The 18,070-nt window shown below is 39.4% G+C and overlaps 1 protein-coding gene across 4 annotated transcripts; it reads right to left on the bottom strand.

Annotated features, from left to right (window-relative positions):
- Positions 1 to 459: 459 nt before the first annotated feature.
- Positions 460 to 12,888, bottom strand: mag (myelin associated glycoprotein). 4 transcript variants are annotated; one of them, XM_044208325.1, is made up of 11 exons: positions 12,776 to 12,888; positions 11,349 to 11,424; positions 10,818 to 11,186; positions 9,854 to 10,150; positions 9,030 to 9,287; positions 7,333 to 7,593; positions 6,759 to 7,064; positions 5,930 to 6,029; positions 5,216 to 5,312; positions 4,890 to 4,943; positions 460 to 4,589 (listed from the first exon to the last, which is right to left on the bottom strand). In XM_044208325.1, the coding sequence occupies exons 2-11, from the start codon at positions 11,392 to 11,394 to the stop codon at positions 4,431 to 4,433; spliced, it is 1,947 nt and encodes a 648-aa protein (XP_044064260.1). In that variant the 5' UTR covers positions 11,395 to 11,424; positions 12,776 to 12,888; the 3' UTR covers positions 460 to 4,430. The 4 variants fall into 4 exon arrangements, with proteins under 4 accessions (XP_044064260.1, XP_044064261.1, XP_044064262.1 ...); XM_044208326.1 differs by lacking the exon at positions 4,890 to 4,943; XM_044208328.1 differs by lacking the exon at positions 5,216 to 5,312 and having other exon boundaries at positions 4,448 to 4,589.
- Positions 12,889 to 18,070: the final 5,182 nt, after the last annotated feature.

Genomic DNA, 18,070 nt, shown 5'->3' with positions numbered 1-18,070 from the left:
TCAGAACGACATCATCTGCAAACAGCAGAGATGAGATCCTGTGGTTCCCAAACCGGACACCCTCCGGCCCCTGACTGCGCCTAGAAATTCTGTCCATATAAATTATGAACAGAACCAGTCCTACACTCTATGTATTTTATTGATGTCTTTACCTGTATTTACCTAAAAACAACAATTAATTAATTCACTTCATAAAATATATTGTTACCCATAAACATTGTAACATCAATAAATCCAGTTTAACTTTGCAAAGCCTTGTTTGTGATGGTTGATGTTTTAGTTTGAACTGCACTTGAGGACGACGTACATTTTTTTCTGTTTTGTTCAAAGAAGTGAAACCAAGAAGTAAAAAGAGCATGTCACACAGTTTCATTATGGTGATGTTGCTTTTCAAAACAAAGAAAGGAGACAGCATGAGAAATAAAAGTTCACAGTTTGTCTTCTATCAATAATCAACAGTTTCTATTATGTGTTGTTTTTATTTTATTTATGTTTGCGTGGAACTGAGGACAGATGAATTTGCTTGAGGCATGAAAGACTTGTTTGAAATAAAAGAGCAAGCAAACTACATCATTGCAGAAATCCTACTGTCATTAGGTAACAGTGCTAATTTGCAGAGAGATTGCAAAAACCCTGATCTGAATTATTGTGTCAATCATATATGTAGAAAACAAATCTCCATAATGACAATTATGATTACCACAAAGTATAGGACATACAAATTTGCTTTACAACACACTGTGACAAAAGATTAGGTCAGACATATTTGATACTTCTGCTTTTTCAAAAAAAGCAAGTAAAAAATAAAAAAAAAAACCATGAGGCATTCAAAGACAGGAACTGGTTATTGACTTTGTGCATACAGGCAATTTAAGAATGCTAGCCAGGATATCCATCATTAAGTCGACAGAACAATGTCTTAATAAATAGCTAATTTGAGTGAGAATATCCGATTGACACTACCTTTGTTTACATGCACAGAGAACTGCATTTTTAACCTGTTTTGGCTTGGAGTGTGTAAATAACGTTCAAACCCCCCGGTACCGCTTTTCGTATGATGTACCTTCACATTTTGTAGACCTGCTTAGGTTTTTTTTTTAAATCTACAAAATTTAATTCTGACTATTCAGTCAAATTTAACACAGTTGGCTCATTTGTCTGCACTCTACATGTTTAATTTTGATACTTCAAACATTAAAGTTAAAAGAAGTTTAAGAATGGAAAACATGCAGCAACTCGTCTGTTACAACAGTAACTGTAATGTGCCTACTAAAATAGTGACAATGATGCCATCACAAAATTATAACAACGCATGATTTTGTAATAGATTAGCACCAACACTGGTGAGCATCTTGTAATATCAGAAAAATGATCCTATACACTTGATCCTTATCATGTTCCATAGCCCTGTGTCAGAGGCAACCTGAGGCTTCATCAATACGGTTTATTCAAACTGGGATTTTGGCAGAGAGATTTATTTGGGTTCAGCTTAAACTGAAGTACTCCTCATAGTGTAATTTCATAGTTTTCATATTGACATTGCAGCCTATGAAGAGTCTACCCATATATTTGGAGTTAGCAGTTAGCAGAGGCCTTTGCTGTATTTTGTACTTCTGATTGTAAAACCATTTAGAAACAGCTCACAGAGACACGCCGCTGCCTTGATGAACTTAATCCATCAATTTAAATGAGACTGCCAAAGTACGGCGTTGTTTCATAACATACATTTATGAAGTCTTATTCATAGCATGTGTATCAAAAGTAATTTCAATCTTCAAGAAGAGATCATTGCACATCTCTAGCTAGATTTTACTTTCCACTTGAGTCTTCTATCAACGTCCATACATCAGAACAGTGTAACAATGATTAGAAGGAGAAAATCAGTGAACAAGTTGCATATTTGATGTTCAACACACTGTAGTTGTTACTTTCAGTATTTTAGAAATCACTTCTTGCAGAGAAAACTGATTAGGTAATTGTTTTGCATGATTCATTTAGATGACAAAATTGTTTATCATGACTTACATTGTTAAAACCGACCAACATACAATACACAGTAAATATCAATTTGCATTTTCACTGCATATGTAATTGAATGAAAGTGAAAATAGACCCATTAAAAATAATAATCAATCATTACCTGTTGTCTTATTTAAAATGAAAGACCATGTTAGTCAGTTAAGGTTGCAGTGTGTTTATGAGTTATTTTTAAGAACTTTTGAGAGAAACAGAGGCGTATGACCTGCAAGACGAGATGCAAAGTGGAAGTAGTGGAGTCAAGTGGAAGAAGCACAGTAGTGGCTTCATTGGTGGGTTGAGACTCTTCGTAAACATTAAAGGGGAACCCTGACTTACTGATATAAAGTTCAGATATTTGTCATGGGCAGTACAACTCAGCCTGTTAAAACAGTTCTGTAATGTCCTCCTATAGCATGGCTCTGGAGAAGTTTTGTAAAGTCTGAGAAAATAAGCCCTGGTGATGCCATCAGGGTTATCTCAGCTTAAGTTTGGAGAGTGCAATTTCATAACATAAAGCAGAGTTACAAACTAGGTGCATGGAGTTTAAAAGGCATGGGCTTTTACCAGGCAGGAAGGGTCTAATAAAAAGATGCTATTAATTGCATTGTGGGTTGCAAGTTATTAGGAACTTGACCCATACTATAGACTAAAAGTCAGGACATCGAGTCCTCTGCTGATTCCTTTTTTTATTTTATTATTATTCTAATAATAATAATAATTGTTATTATTATTATTATTATATCTCTTGTGAGTCATCTAATTTAATGGAAGTGCAATACTGTATTGCTGGAGTTCCCTTTCAATGGTTAATAGAAAAGATAGATGAACACAGCAGGTATTATACTTTAAATCAACTGCAATCAGAGTCAATCACAAGGTTACTCGCTGCATGTAAACATAGCCTCTGATTTGACTTTGACTATAGTGCACACTAGCTAGAGGTTGGTACTATTTACTTTGCTCATATTAAGACAGTGTTCAGTCAAATGTATTTCAATGATGTGTGACAAGACTTTTTACTTTCCACACTGGCTTTTATCTATATAAATCCAATACTTAAATGTGTGCCTGCTGATAAAACATGCAGGTTATTTACTGTACATACTGGCATCCTTTTCCCTATCAATATACATCTTATTAATATATATTATTGACACCATTATTATCAAGTTAGACTATTAGTGTGCTTTGATATTACATCACAGGTTCATCAAATGTCTTTGAACAGCACAACCAACTGGCTAGTCAGCATCACTTTTTGTCATTCAAACATCTGATGCAACCTTGTGAGAATAAAGCATCAACTTCTCAAGTGAAGTGATGCTCGAACTACCCAAAGACCCCAGTGATCAGTGTCCTATGATCTTTCAGCAGGATTTGAATACACAGGCAAACACACACACATTGTCTGAAAGAGATAACACTTTGGCCGCTCACGCGCAGATATATTGTGCTTTAGGTCTGTATTTTCCAGATCAATCCGAGAGCTAGAACTCATGGTTTAGGGAGAAGAAGTAGAAGATGAGACAGACATTTTGCGATGGCCACAGTGCAGGAAATTCCCAAAAAATCTCAACACATTCTATAAGTTAACTGGAAAATGCTGGAAAGAACCTGCAACATTTTTCAGAACTGGATAGTGTACCACTTGAATTTACAAAACCTCTTCAGTTATTATCAAAAGTGATGGTGACAATTTGTTTATTATGAGAGGCTACCGAGTCACAGCACACATTAAATACAATTATGTGGAAACAAGATGCTGAGATGCGTTTCCATCTCTTTCCTCAGTCGGTTATCTTCTTGGGATGTAATTAACCAAAGGAAAGAGAGGAGAGGTTTGCTCTCAGCTGATAGACACATGAATAAAAGAGAACAAAAAGCGCAGTTACTCCTTGCCCTGATACTTCAACTGGCAGCAGACACAGTGACAGTTACTAGAGACAGATGTAGAGCAAATAGTGAGACATTTGCAGAGCACTCAGATGTCTGTCTTTTGAGAATAGCATCACCAATCACAATGAAGAACATAGAGAAAGCAACAAAAACATGGTCACTGGTTAACACTGCATGTTTTAAAGCCCATGTATTACAACTGAGGCTAGAACTTTAAATCATTTCTTTTACATTGTCCAGTGGGTCATGCTCCGACCCAAAAAACTACCAGTTTTCCAAAAATGATGGCGTGTGAAAGGGGGTCCCATGGAAGAGGGGCAGCATGGGGGGGGGGTACTGGCATCGAGTGGTACATTATATGTGACAAATCTGAAGAAATGAGAAACAAGGAGTCATCATATGCAGGGTGAAATCCAGTAGAGGAAGGGGGGTTATTACACAGTTTATGGGGTAGAAAATGTGTTGGGGCTGCCACTGCGTCTCGCGTAGCTGAGGAATCAGGGAAGGATCGCGATTCATTTGGCTTTGATTTCCGTGTAGTTGCTGCCGTCATCCCCCCTCCCTGAAGCCCCCTCTCTGGACCTGGCCCCGATAAACTCCAGAGCAGCGTAATTCAGCTCTTGCTTCTCCAATCCTGCCATAGAGCCCACAGGTTGATAATCCCCGTCTTCTCCCTGCAGACAGAAGGACCGATCAGCGGCACAAATCACTGGCAAGGTGCCAGTGACACCTCAGATGACAGATGAGCGCGACAGACACCATAAAGAAAAGATGTTAGTGGTTACTGGTCGACAACTGACAAGGAGATTGAGATGTTTCCTGTTAGTTTGGCAGTTTGTGTTATTAATGACGCAGCCATGCAGAAGGCAGTTTCGGAAACAAACAGCAGTGTACAGAACACAGAAGCTGATATGCGAGGTGACATCTGTCACTGAGGCTTGTGTTTTTAATGGGGATTTGTTTAGGAACCTTACCGTAGTCTCCTCTAGAATGGAGTTAAACTTTGAGCCCAACAGCTCTGTCTTAAGCTGTGCAAGAGTTAGGGGAGAGAAAAACAGACAGAAAAATGCAGAGAAGCGATGAAAGCAAGAGAAAACAGTGTTTGGAAAGGTCATGGTTGGAGCTACTGGACTGCTAGTGGGAGAGATTCCTTCTATTACCTCATTTTCAGAGGTCAAAATGGGGTCTCATAATTTACTACTTGTTGCATTACACAAAACTATAACCCCAAACAATCTGAGAATGGTCATCCAACCCATCCTCCATCATAATCATAATCATTGACATCAGCACGTCTCACCACTTTCTTCCTCAGATTTTGTTTGTCCTTCTTGACTGCGCTGTAGTACAAAGCTGGGTTCTCCAGGACCACGTCCTGCCTAGGGTTGCCATTCTCTCTGGGGGACGGAGTCACATAATCAGACTCGGTCTCGACTGCCACTAACGCAGGGCGACACGCCAAGCCTGGGCATCCATTTTAAAACAACAAGCTCTGTAAGGTTATGCTGGAGGGCAACTATGGCTGCGAGTGACGTGGTTAAATTATGGGTTTAGTCGCTGAGCTCACACCCACTTCAGGGGTGATTTGCCAGAGAAAGCTTGCAAATTTGGGGTTCCAAATATGGCTTGAGGCTAAAATAAAGCACCTTGGTTAAGAGGGCTACCTGGGTTGTATTTAGCATAGCAGGTCAAGGATATAGAAGCAGTGTCAGAGCAGGGAATTGTGCCTGCAAAATATAAGGTTAGTCCAGCTTACTAACCCACTCCACAAGGCAGCCAATGTGGATCTCCAACGATTTCAACAGGGACTTGTCGTGGCAAATAAACTGAAATTGCTCTGGAGAAATGATTCTCACGTCCACATCAATTCCACATTCACTCATGTACAATATGCATCAATGTGTTTTAGAATGGATGACTAGGCTTAAGTGTTTCCTTGGATTTCAGAAAATGCTTAGTGATGACTACTTCTGCCTCACATCGCTGTCTCCATTAGTTTGTCATTTATACTCACTTCTTGTTGTTGTGGCCAACGTATCTCACTGCTGCAATAATGAAGGCTATGACCGCCACTCCTCCAATGGTGCCAACTATAACTGCCATCATGTACTTTTCTGGAAACAAAGATGATCAAAATTAAAAATGAGGGCATACAACTTAACATATTGCAGTACACATAGAAAAACTGTGCACTTAGCCAAGAAGACACCAAAAAAGAAAAAGCAGAGCATAGGGAAGAGGAAGAAACCATCTTAAACTTCCATTATTTAGCCTACCAAAACTTAAGGGATTATTCACTTTAACAAACTGCATTATTGCATCAATTTAGGGAAATACGCTGTTTGCTTGACCAATAAGGAGTGTACATAGGAGGGAGAAGAGCAGGATGAATAGGAAAACTGTTCATAATGTCCATCATGTACTATGAAGATGAGAGAATTTAAAAGATGGGCACTGTAGTTTTTAGCAAACTCAAAGAGGAGGAAATAGTGCATTTCTTGGGGACTATTTCTGCTGCTGATCAACACAGCAGCAGGACAGCGTACAGTATATGGGATCATGGTAATGAAGGAACATGTCACCTAGTGCAACGGTGTGGCTCACTGGTGTGCTTTTAATAGTTTTGGAGGTCTTTGGCCATACAGACAACAATTGTTAGTAGGATGGATTCATTGTTGGTTTTGGTCATTTCATGGGATTTGTTGACAATTAGAAAAATGTAGAATATCACCAGATAATGCCTTTAAATTTTAAAGGCAATATTCTCATATGATTTAGTCAAACATCACTACAAGAATCAAAAGCAAAGAATCAGTTTTGATATACAGTTAGTCTCTACTCACTCTCCTGCTGTAGCTCCAGGTGTACGCTCTCTCTTCCATACATGTTGGAGATGCTGCAGTGGACGTTGACGGCAGGGCCGTTGTCGACCCGCTCGCCTTTCTCCCGCAGCTTGATCATACCCGTGGAGGTGTGTCCGTCTGTGTGAGTGTAGAAGTTGTACCGGCCGTCTGTTTCATTGATGGTGACGTTCAGGTCGGGCAGGTAGAACTCGATAATGGGTTCAGGGTTTCCTGTGGCCATGCAGACACACTGGACACCCTCCCTCACCACCGTGCACTTTGACTCCTCCAGAAGGACTGGGGCATCTATTTAAGGAGGCAGCAGAGTAAAGAGCTACAATGATAGCATTGAATATGAATACATATGAATATGAAACATAGGTTTTTTTCTCACAGTTAAACTTTATATTTTGTTTTTCAAGAACTGGTTAAAAAAATGCTTATTTACTCAATGCAAATTGGATATTTTTGAAATTCTGCAACTTTAGAAATGCAAGTTTCAGGTCATTATTTTTCTATGTCCTATTTTATTTACACTACTGTTGTGTGAAATGCAGGACAATGAAGCACTCACACTCAACAGTGATGTTGAGGGAGCTGCTGGCTCTTCCATGCTCGTTCTCGGCCAGGCAGCGGTACTGTCCGTCTCCCTGCGGTGTAATCTCTAAGATCTCCAGCACTGACAGCTCTTCGGCAGTGATGGTGCCCACCAGCTCCCCGTCCTTCAGCCAGGTGAGGGTTGGGGCTGGGCTGCCCTGGGTACTACAGTGCAGGGCTAGCGAGTTTCCCTCCTGTACCGTCATAGAGTCATTTACCACGGGCTCACGGGGAGGGTCTGCAACAATATAGAGAAATTCAGGTTTTTTTCCTTAAGTCCAATATTCACTCTCTTTTAGCTCTTTTTTTTTTTTTTTTGGTCTCTTCCAACTCCTGAGGGAAATATCTGGCTCTTTAGCTGCTAAATGCTCCACTATGTTCACCAGCTAGCAGCTAGTTTCTAACTGTGTCTGTCTGCTGTTTGGTGCTGATAATTCTTTGTAGGTTCATTACTATGAGCAAGCCCTTTCACATGGTTTTCACATTGTTATCATAAAAATATTTATTAGAGATGCTTTAATGTTGAGCAGCTTACAAACAGAGTGCGGTTTTCTGTCTCAGTATAAAATATATGTGAGTTTTAATAAATGAAAATGTTCAATGATTACTTTGGGTAGAGATTTCTGGCTCTCAAAACACACAACTCCTCCAACCTACTCACATTTTTAACTGTTCAAGAGGAAGGTCAAATCACTTCTGAGCTGTGTCCCAGTTCCATACTACATACAGTAGGTTAGGTAGATCAGTAGGTTTGTGTACATGGTGCATTCACACATGAAAAAATAAATGTATACTCGAAGATATCAGTATGCATACTAAATCCACTTGATTTTTCCAATGTGCTATTAAATGTGATTATTGTCTCATAATGAAATGCAAAAATAAACTCAGAGCTGCAAAAAGTAAAAAAATGTGGGTTGTGGTTACATAGCATCCAGGAGATCTCAGAAAACAAAAAGTAAAGTATTAAATCTTTAGAGCCTTGTTTTATTTCTTGTTGTGAAGTTTAATAGGCAGTGGCATTCTAAGGTCACAGTCTGATTGTGTCTTGTGTCACTCGGTGTTTGTGCAAACAAAGAAGTACATTGATTTATGATACTATTATGTTGTATGGATTTGGGACACGGCTCTGTTTTTTCCACAATATTGCCCAATACTCTTCTTTATTGTTCCGCCATTGCCTCCTCGTGGCTGGCTCGTGACACTCTGCAGTACATATTGATTTACTGGTGAAGCAAGGATAGTTTTAAAAATACTGCGCATACATATCAACAGAAGCAAGAGGGGTTATTTGAGAAGTGTCTATGAATGTTTTGAGTTTTTTTTATTTGTTCCCTGTTGAAATCCATTGTAGCTGCTGTGAATCCAGGCCAAAACAGCTGCAGTCCTTCGCCCAGATGCAAGCTACAAACTTTTAAGAGCAACATTGCAGGCTTACCAGGGGTGAGTATTTGATTCTCAAAACATTTTCAGTGGACCATTCCATTATTATTTCTGTTGGGAGAATTCAAGCTAATTGTACTATCCAAATTAATTTTAAATCATAATCTAAACTCCCAAATGCAAACCCAATGTAACTTACTGTGTCCTAATTCCCTACTACATGCTAATTATATACAATGTGTATAATATGTATGATGGAATTGGGACACAGCTACTGTCTCAGAGACTTACACTTGACAGCCAGGTACAGTGAAGTGTTCATAAGGCCGTAGCCATTGTCCCCGACACAGGTGTAGATTCCCTCCTGCGCAGGTGTCACATCGTCCAGGGAGAGGGAGACATTGGATGCTGTGTCCCACAGAAGCTCCTGGTCTCCGAACATCCAGGAGATCCTGGGAGGAGGGTTACTGTCCACCTCGCAGTGCAGCATCACAGAGCTGCCCTCCATCACCTCTGAGGACACATTCACCCACACAGAGCGTGGAGCATCTAGGACGGAAAGTAAGATGAAGACATGGTTCACCCAATTTGGACCCTCAAATTAGAGCTCAAATTTAACATAGATTTACACATAGAATTTAGCAGATTACTAAATGGTCTAATTTTTAAAAAGGAAACATGTAAATTCTGCTTGTACACTAACTACTTAGATTTTTAGCTATGCTAGTGGCATGCTAGTGTAGAGCCACATGGGAGGAATATTATTCTGAAAAGCTGACTCTGCTCTGCCTGACCTACATAGAGTCGCTGTCAACTGAAAGCTAGCTTTAGTGTTAGCTCCATGGTTGTTAAAACTTTTGGGAACACTAAAGCCTTTTCTTGCATTTTTGTGCATGACACAAACACTAAAGAGGATACATTCGAGTTTGGGCTACCTCTGAGTCATTGCCTGGACGCCACTCAAGAAAGAAATTTGCTTAATAGGAATTCATAATTGCTGTTGGGACACTAGTATGACATATCAGACACAACAGTCCCTTTGAGACTATAGATAGAGGTGGAAAAGCATCATTATTACTTACTGGCCTTATAGTGTGAGGTGCTTTTTAACTTACATTTGATGTCTAGAGAGATGAGCCTCTCATAAACCAGTGTGGTGTTGGGGTAGTAGACCCTGCAGCCCAGGAGCTGCCCATTGTGCATTGGTCTGGGTGTGAAGGTGAGGGTGCTGGAGAGTACAGCTGTGTTGCTCTCCTCCAGGTAGTCAGAGCTGAACTCAGGGTCGGGCAGGTAGTCGGTGTACATCCACTGGATCTCTGGAGTCATGTCAGGGCAATTGTCTGGAGCGTAGCATGTCAGCTCCAGATTCTCATCGCTGACAATCTCCTCTGGGACATCAATGTTGGGTTGATCTGGTGGACAGAAATACAAAGACATTATTGGATTTCTTTAATGAATAATAATAAGATGAACTTTATTTATAAAGCAGCATTTTATCTTCAAAGTTAAGTTAAGTTATCAAAGTTAAACAGAACACTAGAGCAAACATAGTGTATCAATCAATAAAATATAACTTAAATTAAAAACTATAACATAAAATAAATAGAAAAAAGGAGGGAACTGACAAAGAATGAAAACATAAAAGCTCTAAAGGTAAGGTTACCCCAAATTAAAAGACAGATTAAATGAATTAAAAAGTCTTCAAAATGTCTCCTTTAAAATAAATAGCAAGCTTACCATACAGTACATAATATGAATTTAAATGTCCTTTCTTGTTTACACAACATTTATGACTTTCTTCAGTTTTATTCCTCTAAAAAGAAGGTTGAATTTCAATACAGAAATTGACAGATTTGGTCATTAATTATATATGATGTTATAACTGATAGATGACTAAAAACGTGGTGATTGTTGCTCAGCCTACTTGGTCTAATGAATATTTTCAGCCTTTGTGTTAAAGGCAAAAGTCTAATAATTATTATGTTAAATTGTTATTTTACTATTAGCTATAATCTAATTTCATATTTCTGGTTTATTGGTTACAGTTTAATGCATATTCCACTCTGATCAGAGACTTACCCAGAACTTTGAGCTCAGCAAAATCTGGGAACGTATACATGTTGGCTCCACCGAGGTCAGCACGAAAGTAGTATCTCCCTGAGTGCTCTGTGCCGATGTTGTTGATGAGCAAAGTGCAGTTCCTCTGGTGCAGGTCACCCAGCAACTTGGTGCGACCCTTGTAGCTCTCATGCACTACGTCTGTGCGTGTTTTGAAGACAACAGGAGGGAAGAGTTGAGGGTACGGCTGGCCGAAATACCAGATACCGTGAATGCCACGGTACGGCCTGATACCAGACGGATACATGAAGGTGCACGAGATGACCACACAGGAGTTTGTCATGGCCGAGATGTCCCGAGGTACCCAGACATTCCACTGGCAACTGGCATCTGAGAGAAGATCAGAAACAGACGTTCAGTGAAATATTGTTACAGAAATCCTCTCCAAAGGTGTAAGATCACTTCATGCATCGTGATGAGTGTAAACTACAAACGAAGAATATGTCTACTATGTCTACCATCAAACAAGGAAGAGGTACAGGAATGTGTTACCATTGATGATCAACAACAGTGGTAAAAGCAGCTCCAAACACCACATGGTCTCTGCTCAACGCTGGACCATAGACCTCTGGAACACATAACATCCTGTCAGTTACAGCACATGCATCATCAAGAGAAAAATGAAATGTTTACAGCACTGGTGCTGCTGTGTGACTCAGACACTGCATCTACCTGTAAGAGTCACACAAATACTCAAAATGTTTCTTAGATTCTGAGATTTAACAGTTTAGTGTTTGGGTTTTGAGTATAGCATGGTACCCAAACCTCCATCAAAAACCACAAAGAAAAACAAAGCAATTTTGAACTTTTATGACAATACATTTTTTGAGTTAAAAATGGTTTAAAAATCCTGAAGGTTGTACAAAGGTTGCTTAGCCCACAGAGGAAAATATTTTTAGAAAAGTATTTTTACTGAATCACTGATCACCAAAATTGGAGTCTGTTTGCATGTTTTCAAAATTTAACATTTCTGCAATTGCCAACAAGCAATTCTAATTTCATATGTTCATAACTCATCACAGACATCCCTGTATCAGTATTAATCTCAGTTTAATAGCTCATTTCATGCCCCAGATGAAACAAAGCTGATAACACAGCAATGAGTCAAAGACCCATTCATCTACAAAAACACCATGACGCACTAGTTTTCTCCCAGCAATAACAGGTAGAAAAAAAAGGAGAAGCATGATAGAAGCATGATTATACGCCAGTCTTGGTTTATGATGGTTTAAATCCTTTGGTCTTACTTTATTATTATTAATAGAATAAGAAATGAATGAAATTAGCTATGATATGACAGATATTAGGTGTTTTTCACCCAGTATTCCACTACAAAACAGAACAGCACATTATACACCACATTATATACTAAATAACTGGATTAAGTGACAGAAATGTTGCATGTTGCAATGCCAAATGAACAAAATAACATCAAAGATGGCCCCTTGTTATAGATGGTGAAGAAACTGAAATTCCTTAAACATCATAGGAGATAGGAATTAGATATGATAGTTACTATTCAAGCTTAAGTTAGCAATTTGTACCCATTCCCATTTTAAAATATGTGAATGGTTTTGAATGTATTGCAGTATCTTTAAGTATATTTAACATACTCGTATTTTGAACTTGAGTTCAAAATAAAATTTTAATGTGTATCTAGTATTTTTGTATTTCCATGCCCATTTTCTAAGTGGGCTGAAGATATGCAATTTTGCTGGCTGCTGAGACGTATTAAAATCAAAACTGACTTGATTCTCAATCACATTTTGAAAACTGTTTACTGCATATGTTTTGTGTCAAAGCAAGTTTGAATGGTTTGGTCCACATTTAGGGGAGCTATGTGGGCTGTATGCTTTCTTGTTATATCTTCTTTATAAAAAAAACTGTGCTGTGACTTGTAGCTGTGACTGTGGTTTTACCTTGAAATGCTGATGGTTAGAAACAGACAGAAGCTCTGCAGGACAGCTTGTCAGCAGCTCCACTAGAGGGTGTTCACTCACACCCAGACAGCCTGACAGCCTTCTGATCTGTGAAAAAAAAAAAAAAATACTAGTGACATCAGCATCATCAGGCGATGTCATCACTCACAGTCTCCTCACTCGCACAGAGCCGTAGTAAGTCACACAAACACACAAACTCAGCGTCAGTCAGCACCTGCTTGCTGCCCCTCAGTAGAGTCACTCATTATGGTCGCCATACGTAAGCCCATCCAATGAATGGCACTCACTGTTGGCTGAGCTCTGACACAACGGCAAACTCCAGTCACCACACATCATGTCATCAGTAGATAACTAATACTATCTGTGCTGGTATAAGGTAAGGAAGGAGGGATAACAAGATTAATTGATGACAATGCATGTAAACAAATGCCACTGCATTTATTAAGAAAATTAGAAAAATGGCGCTAGAAAAGGATTAAAGCAGTACATGTTGTTCCAAAATCCCACTATAGATGGTTTTGCTCACTTGATAGCTTTATTAAATGAGAAAACTTCTTTTCTCTCTCTGTTTATAGTCTGGAATATCAACTCTCAGTTTTGGATCCAAATAGATGAGTATCAATTTTCATTTAAATCTTATCTGTTGTCAGTCCAGCTAGTATATCACCGTTACTTTCAAGTGCCATTATACAGTAACCATAAATATCACTAAAGGCCAGGATTCAACAATACTTTAATGTCTCTATGTCATTTTATGTTGAGGCACTATGATATCTCTGTCCTTCTCACAGACACATGTAATAGGTTTAAGGGTGAGCAAAGTGTAAATGTGGGATTGGTCCCACCGCTGTGGGAGGAGGAAGGTAAGTTTGGCTGTATCTAGACTTCTTGGGTCTTAAAATCAGTTGAGACTTTGAATTACTAAATTCATTTAGACTAAAAAAAAAACCTAACCTGTACATGTAAACTAGGAAAAGTATCATTACAGTGATTTTGAAATAAAGAACTTCCATAGTTAGCTTCAACAGGTAGCACAATTAATCTACTTTTACTTGAAAATACATTCATCCTGTTTGTGTGATGAAAACAATCACATACAGCAGCAGAGTATTAGACTGTTAGTCAGTAGATGTGTATAAATACAGTATTCTGGCTCTGTGCTGCTGCTGCAGCAGAAAAGGTTTACATGATCATCATAAACTTCTTACTTTTGTTACATAAGGTAAACAAAAAAGAGACAATATATGGCACTGCTTACTGAGTCACACTGAAATGAGAAACAATCTTGTCCATGTTTGATAAGTGACAATACATATTTAGAATATATATTCTGAGAACTTGTTTCAATACTGAATACATTATCACTCTTTTCAACCGATGTTTCATTATTACTTTTTAGTCACTGACTCAGCATTGATTGCTCACACTGTAACATTTAAGGTTGTTCATTTACACATGTTTAGATGTTCTACAGAATTCCCAAAATGTTTTTGCTGTGATGTTTATCAAAAATCTGCAGGCTAATAAAGCGAACACTGTTCCTCTCCAATCTGCAATTTGAGGCAGGTAACAATAATGCAATAACAGAAAATATTCTAATTCATCCATTTATACTTACCAGTGTCATGTAATGTCATCGATTTATCCATCATTTTTTAGTGTTTAGGTTATATTTTCAACATACAAACTGGATTTAAATTTTTACTTTTTGCATTTTTAAAGAAATTTGCTGAAACTGCTTAAATGCTATATAAATAAAATGTATACTATTATCATGATGACCGTTACTTGTGCAGTGGATGTAGAATTAATACATGCAGAAGTAGAAGCAGAGGATTTGGTCTCATGCTGCAGCAGCCTGTGTGTGCAGATGGCAGGTCTAAGAGCGGATTGTGTTTAAGAGCTTCGTGATTAACACATCCCAACATTCCCCGGAGAATCCATGACCAATATTAGCCTTGTTGATGGAGAGAAGTGAAAAATTCTGTTGGTTCGACAATGCTAGAGGCCGTGGATTTTTCATGCTGCTCGTCATGCAGCCACATGGCCAAATAGTAACAGTTTTACAGATATATGAGCACTTGAAGTTTACAGTACTTGGCTAATAGCTACCTTCTAATACTAGCACTGAGAGTGAACCAAAACAGTAAAGTTGCTGGCTGGACAGCTAAACAATGAGCTGAAACTAGTTATAAAGCTTCGTAAAGCTGAAGGGAGCTGTAGATTCAATTGATAATTAATTGTAGGTTCATCATTACGAGCACAATTATTTATTAGAAAAATGTTGAATTATAGCCACTTTACAAATAGCCACAATAAACGTCTCAGATTGAAAGGGGTCACATTTCGAGACGTCTTGGCCCATAATGTCACTCTGTTGTCTGTGAATATCCTAACTTTTCTCCAATGTTGCGTCAAGCTTCACCATCTGCACTGCAACAACAGGCCAAGAGCTGGGCGAGGGTGTCCAGGCAGGGAGGCCGTGTATCAGCAACGGCAGGAGAGAATGGAGCCGAGCAGCCAGGCAGGGCCACTGACACCACCACCAACCTCAGCAACAACGGCCTCATTGATGGGGCAGACAAACGACTGGCACATAGCACACAGCATACGTGTGCACACTTACACACACACACGACACACACACAAAACACTTGCCTCATACCAGCCTCAGCACCAGGTTCCTGCTCCCTCTCAGTCCTGTCTTCTTCTTCTTCCTCTGCTCCCTGAGTTGGTTGCCTTACTCTGAATCCTAGATGTCAGATTTAATGGGAAAGGATAGAAAATGGAGATAAAGAGCAATGTGAGAAAGACAAGGGGAAGGGGAAGAGAGGGAGTCTGTGTGAGCACTGGTTTACATGTGTCGTGGGCAGCTCTGAATATGCGTTCAGGCATTTCTGGAGCTGTTCTGTGGCCCACTCAGCATTCCTTTCTTCTGTTTCACCGTTTCCCTGAGATGTCCTATGTGTTTCAATGCCTTGAACTCTGGGCCTTGATCATACTTCCCTCTGAGGTCAAAGCAAAACATGTTGACATTAGCGGAACTTTTTCATGTTAGTGGTGCTAGGGTGCAAGGCACAAGGGCAAACGCTACACAGAATGATGACTCAATATCACTCTGAGTAATGTTCGGTTAGAGCAACATACGGAGAGTAGGAGTAACATAGAATTTGTGAGATGAATAAAGATATGTAAATTATAGATTTACATTAGTTGGAAACAGATTTTAATCTCTGAAAGGTTTGTTTGTTTATAATCACCTAAAAAAGTCTAAATCACACAATTAAACTCAAGAAACCATTTTAATCCAAGGCCATGGCTGGATTAATCTGAATTTCAGAAATGAAAGAGGGCTTCAGGGCATGATCATTGATCTTTTCAGCCATATGCAGATCTAATATTTTCCCTGTTGAGGAATGTTTGTAGGCGGGGTGCACAAGCATGGATCCACTCAGAGGTCCACCTAGTTTACATATAAAAGTAACAAAGGCAACTTGTCTATCCAAGTGGAACGTTTTTTTCTGCTCTCATTGTTACATGTTGGGTGAGTCCTGTGTGTCCAAAAGCCGTTAGGCCACCAGCCAAGTGATGGCATCGACTGAGTCATGGATAACCTCAAGGGAATCCCTCCGTAAACAGTCTGGAGAAGAGCTGAAAAAGAGAATGTTGCATTGACGCTCTGGAGCTGTGTACAAACGAATGTGCGGCATGACATAGCCCCCCCCCCATACACACATGCAGCATAATCAGCCTATCCAGTTGAATAGAATCATGTCCTGCTTTTGTTGTTTCTGTGGTCTTTTATCACAAAGAAAAAAGCAAAAAGGACAAAGGAAACAACAAGAAATAGCATGTTGAAAAGTATAATAAGCCAAAAGACAAAGCCTAGCTCAGTGTAGACTTGAATATATGTAATCTAAAATACATCAGTGCATCTGATCTTTACAAATCATCAGTACATCAGTGCATCTGATCTTCATCTGATCTTTTTGCTGCTGTGTGCAGAACCTCTTCTTCAAATATCTAAGGTAATCAAACTTCAACATAATTACTTATTCCACATCACGCTTCAGGGAAACAGATGCTATCTGAACAATCATCTCTGCTAAATCAGGCCACGACACCTTTTATGAGTCATTTTGCATTATTGAAATTGCTCACACAACCCAAAAGGCTCACACAAACAATCGACTGTGCCAAGAAGAACATTTTCATTGTGAATATCATCTGCGGCTCGTGTACAAGAGCTTCACCGTGGATCTTGCACAAGGGGGGAAAGAATGGGAACCTTGTATGCAGAACACTGCCCATTGTGCGAGGGAGAAACTGGAGGAATTTTTCCGGAACAGGCCCGCTCACAGCTTGCGCTTTGCTGTTTGCCTGTGACGCGCGTTGGTCCACCACAAGCTAAGGCCCCCACTAAAATACTCAGAGGAGCAGATGGTCTTAAAACATGACCGCTCCCCCTCCCACACATGGCGCACTGAGCTGCGATGAGCACGGCGCACCGCACACACACACTCATACACACAAGATACAAACATAAACACGGAGACGTGCCAACATCCAGTCACACAGTCTGTCCAAGGTACTGCAGAGAGTGCTTGCATAAATACAAGATTCAGGCTGGACTTTGAGGTTATCAAAGAAAATAAAACCATTGCTGCTTGCCTCTTTAAGTAGATTTTGTATGTAAGTCTATGTAAGGTGCATAAAGTACCTCCTTATCTTACCCATAATGTATGTAGTATTTTAGTTTTAGTTTACTTTTTATCTATACTATGCATCTGTTTTTGTATTTACTTCTGCTGCTGTGGCAATTAAGTTTGTCCTATTTTATTATCTGAGGTCTTTCAAGTAAACTATGACTTCAGAATATCAAGAGTGTTTTTTCTTGGTATTTGCATGGGTCTGTGGGTGTTTGTCCCTCTCCCTGCCTACACGTTTGTACTATTGCCACGCATATCTGTGCATTTTCCATTTTTAATTTTCCACTCTGCTCATTGCTGTTTGGTTTGAACTTCAAATCAGCATGCATTTTTTCCCTATTTCAGGATAAGACCAACATACCAACATAGATCACATTTTAGGTGTATTTTACCATGAGCAGATGAAGTGAGCATGACAATAGAGTAAGCTTCAGTTGGCAGATCACCAACATAACAAGAGATCAGGAGCACCAATAGCTTATTTCCATCTTTTCTACCTGGCAAACCCGGTGACTCTGCCAATCCCCAGCCCAGTGGGCAGATGGTGAGCCACAGGCCTCCTCTC

The sequence above is a fragment of the Siniperca chuatsi genome, linkage group LG9 (assembly GCF_020085105.1).
Source record: "Siniperca chuatsi isolate FFG_IHB_CAS linkage group LG9, ASM2008510v1, whole genome shotgun sequence".
NCBI lineage: Eukaryota > Metazoa > Chordata > Actinopteri > Centrarchiformes > Sinipercidae > Siniperca > Siniperca chuatsi.
Note: the sequence above shows the minus strand (reverse complement) of the source record. Positions and strands in the feature narration are given on the sequence as shown.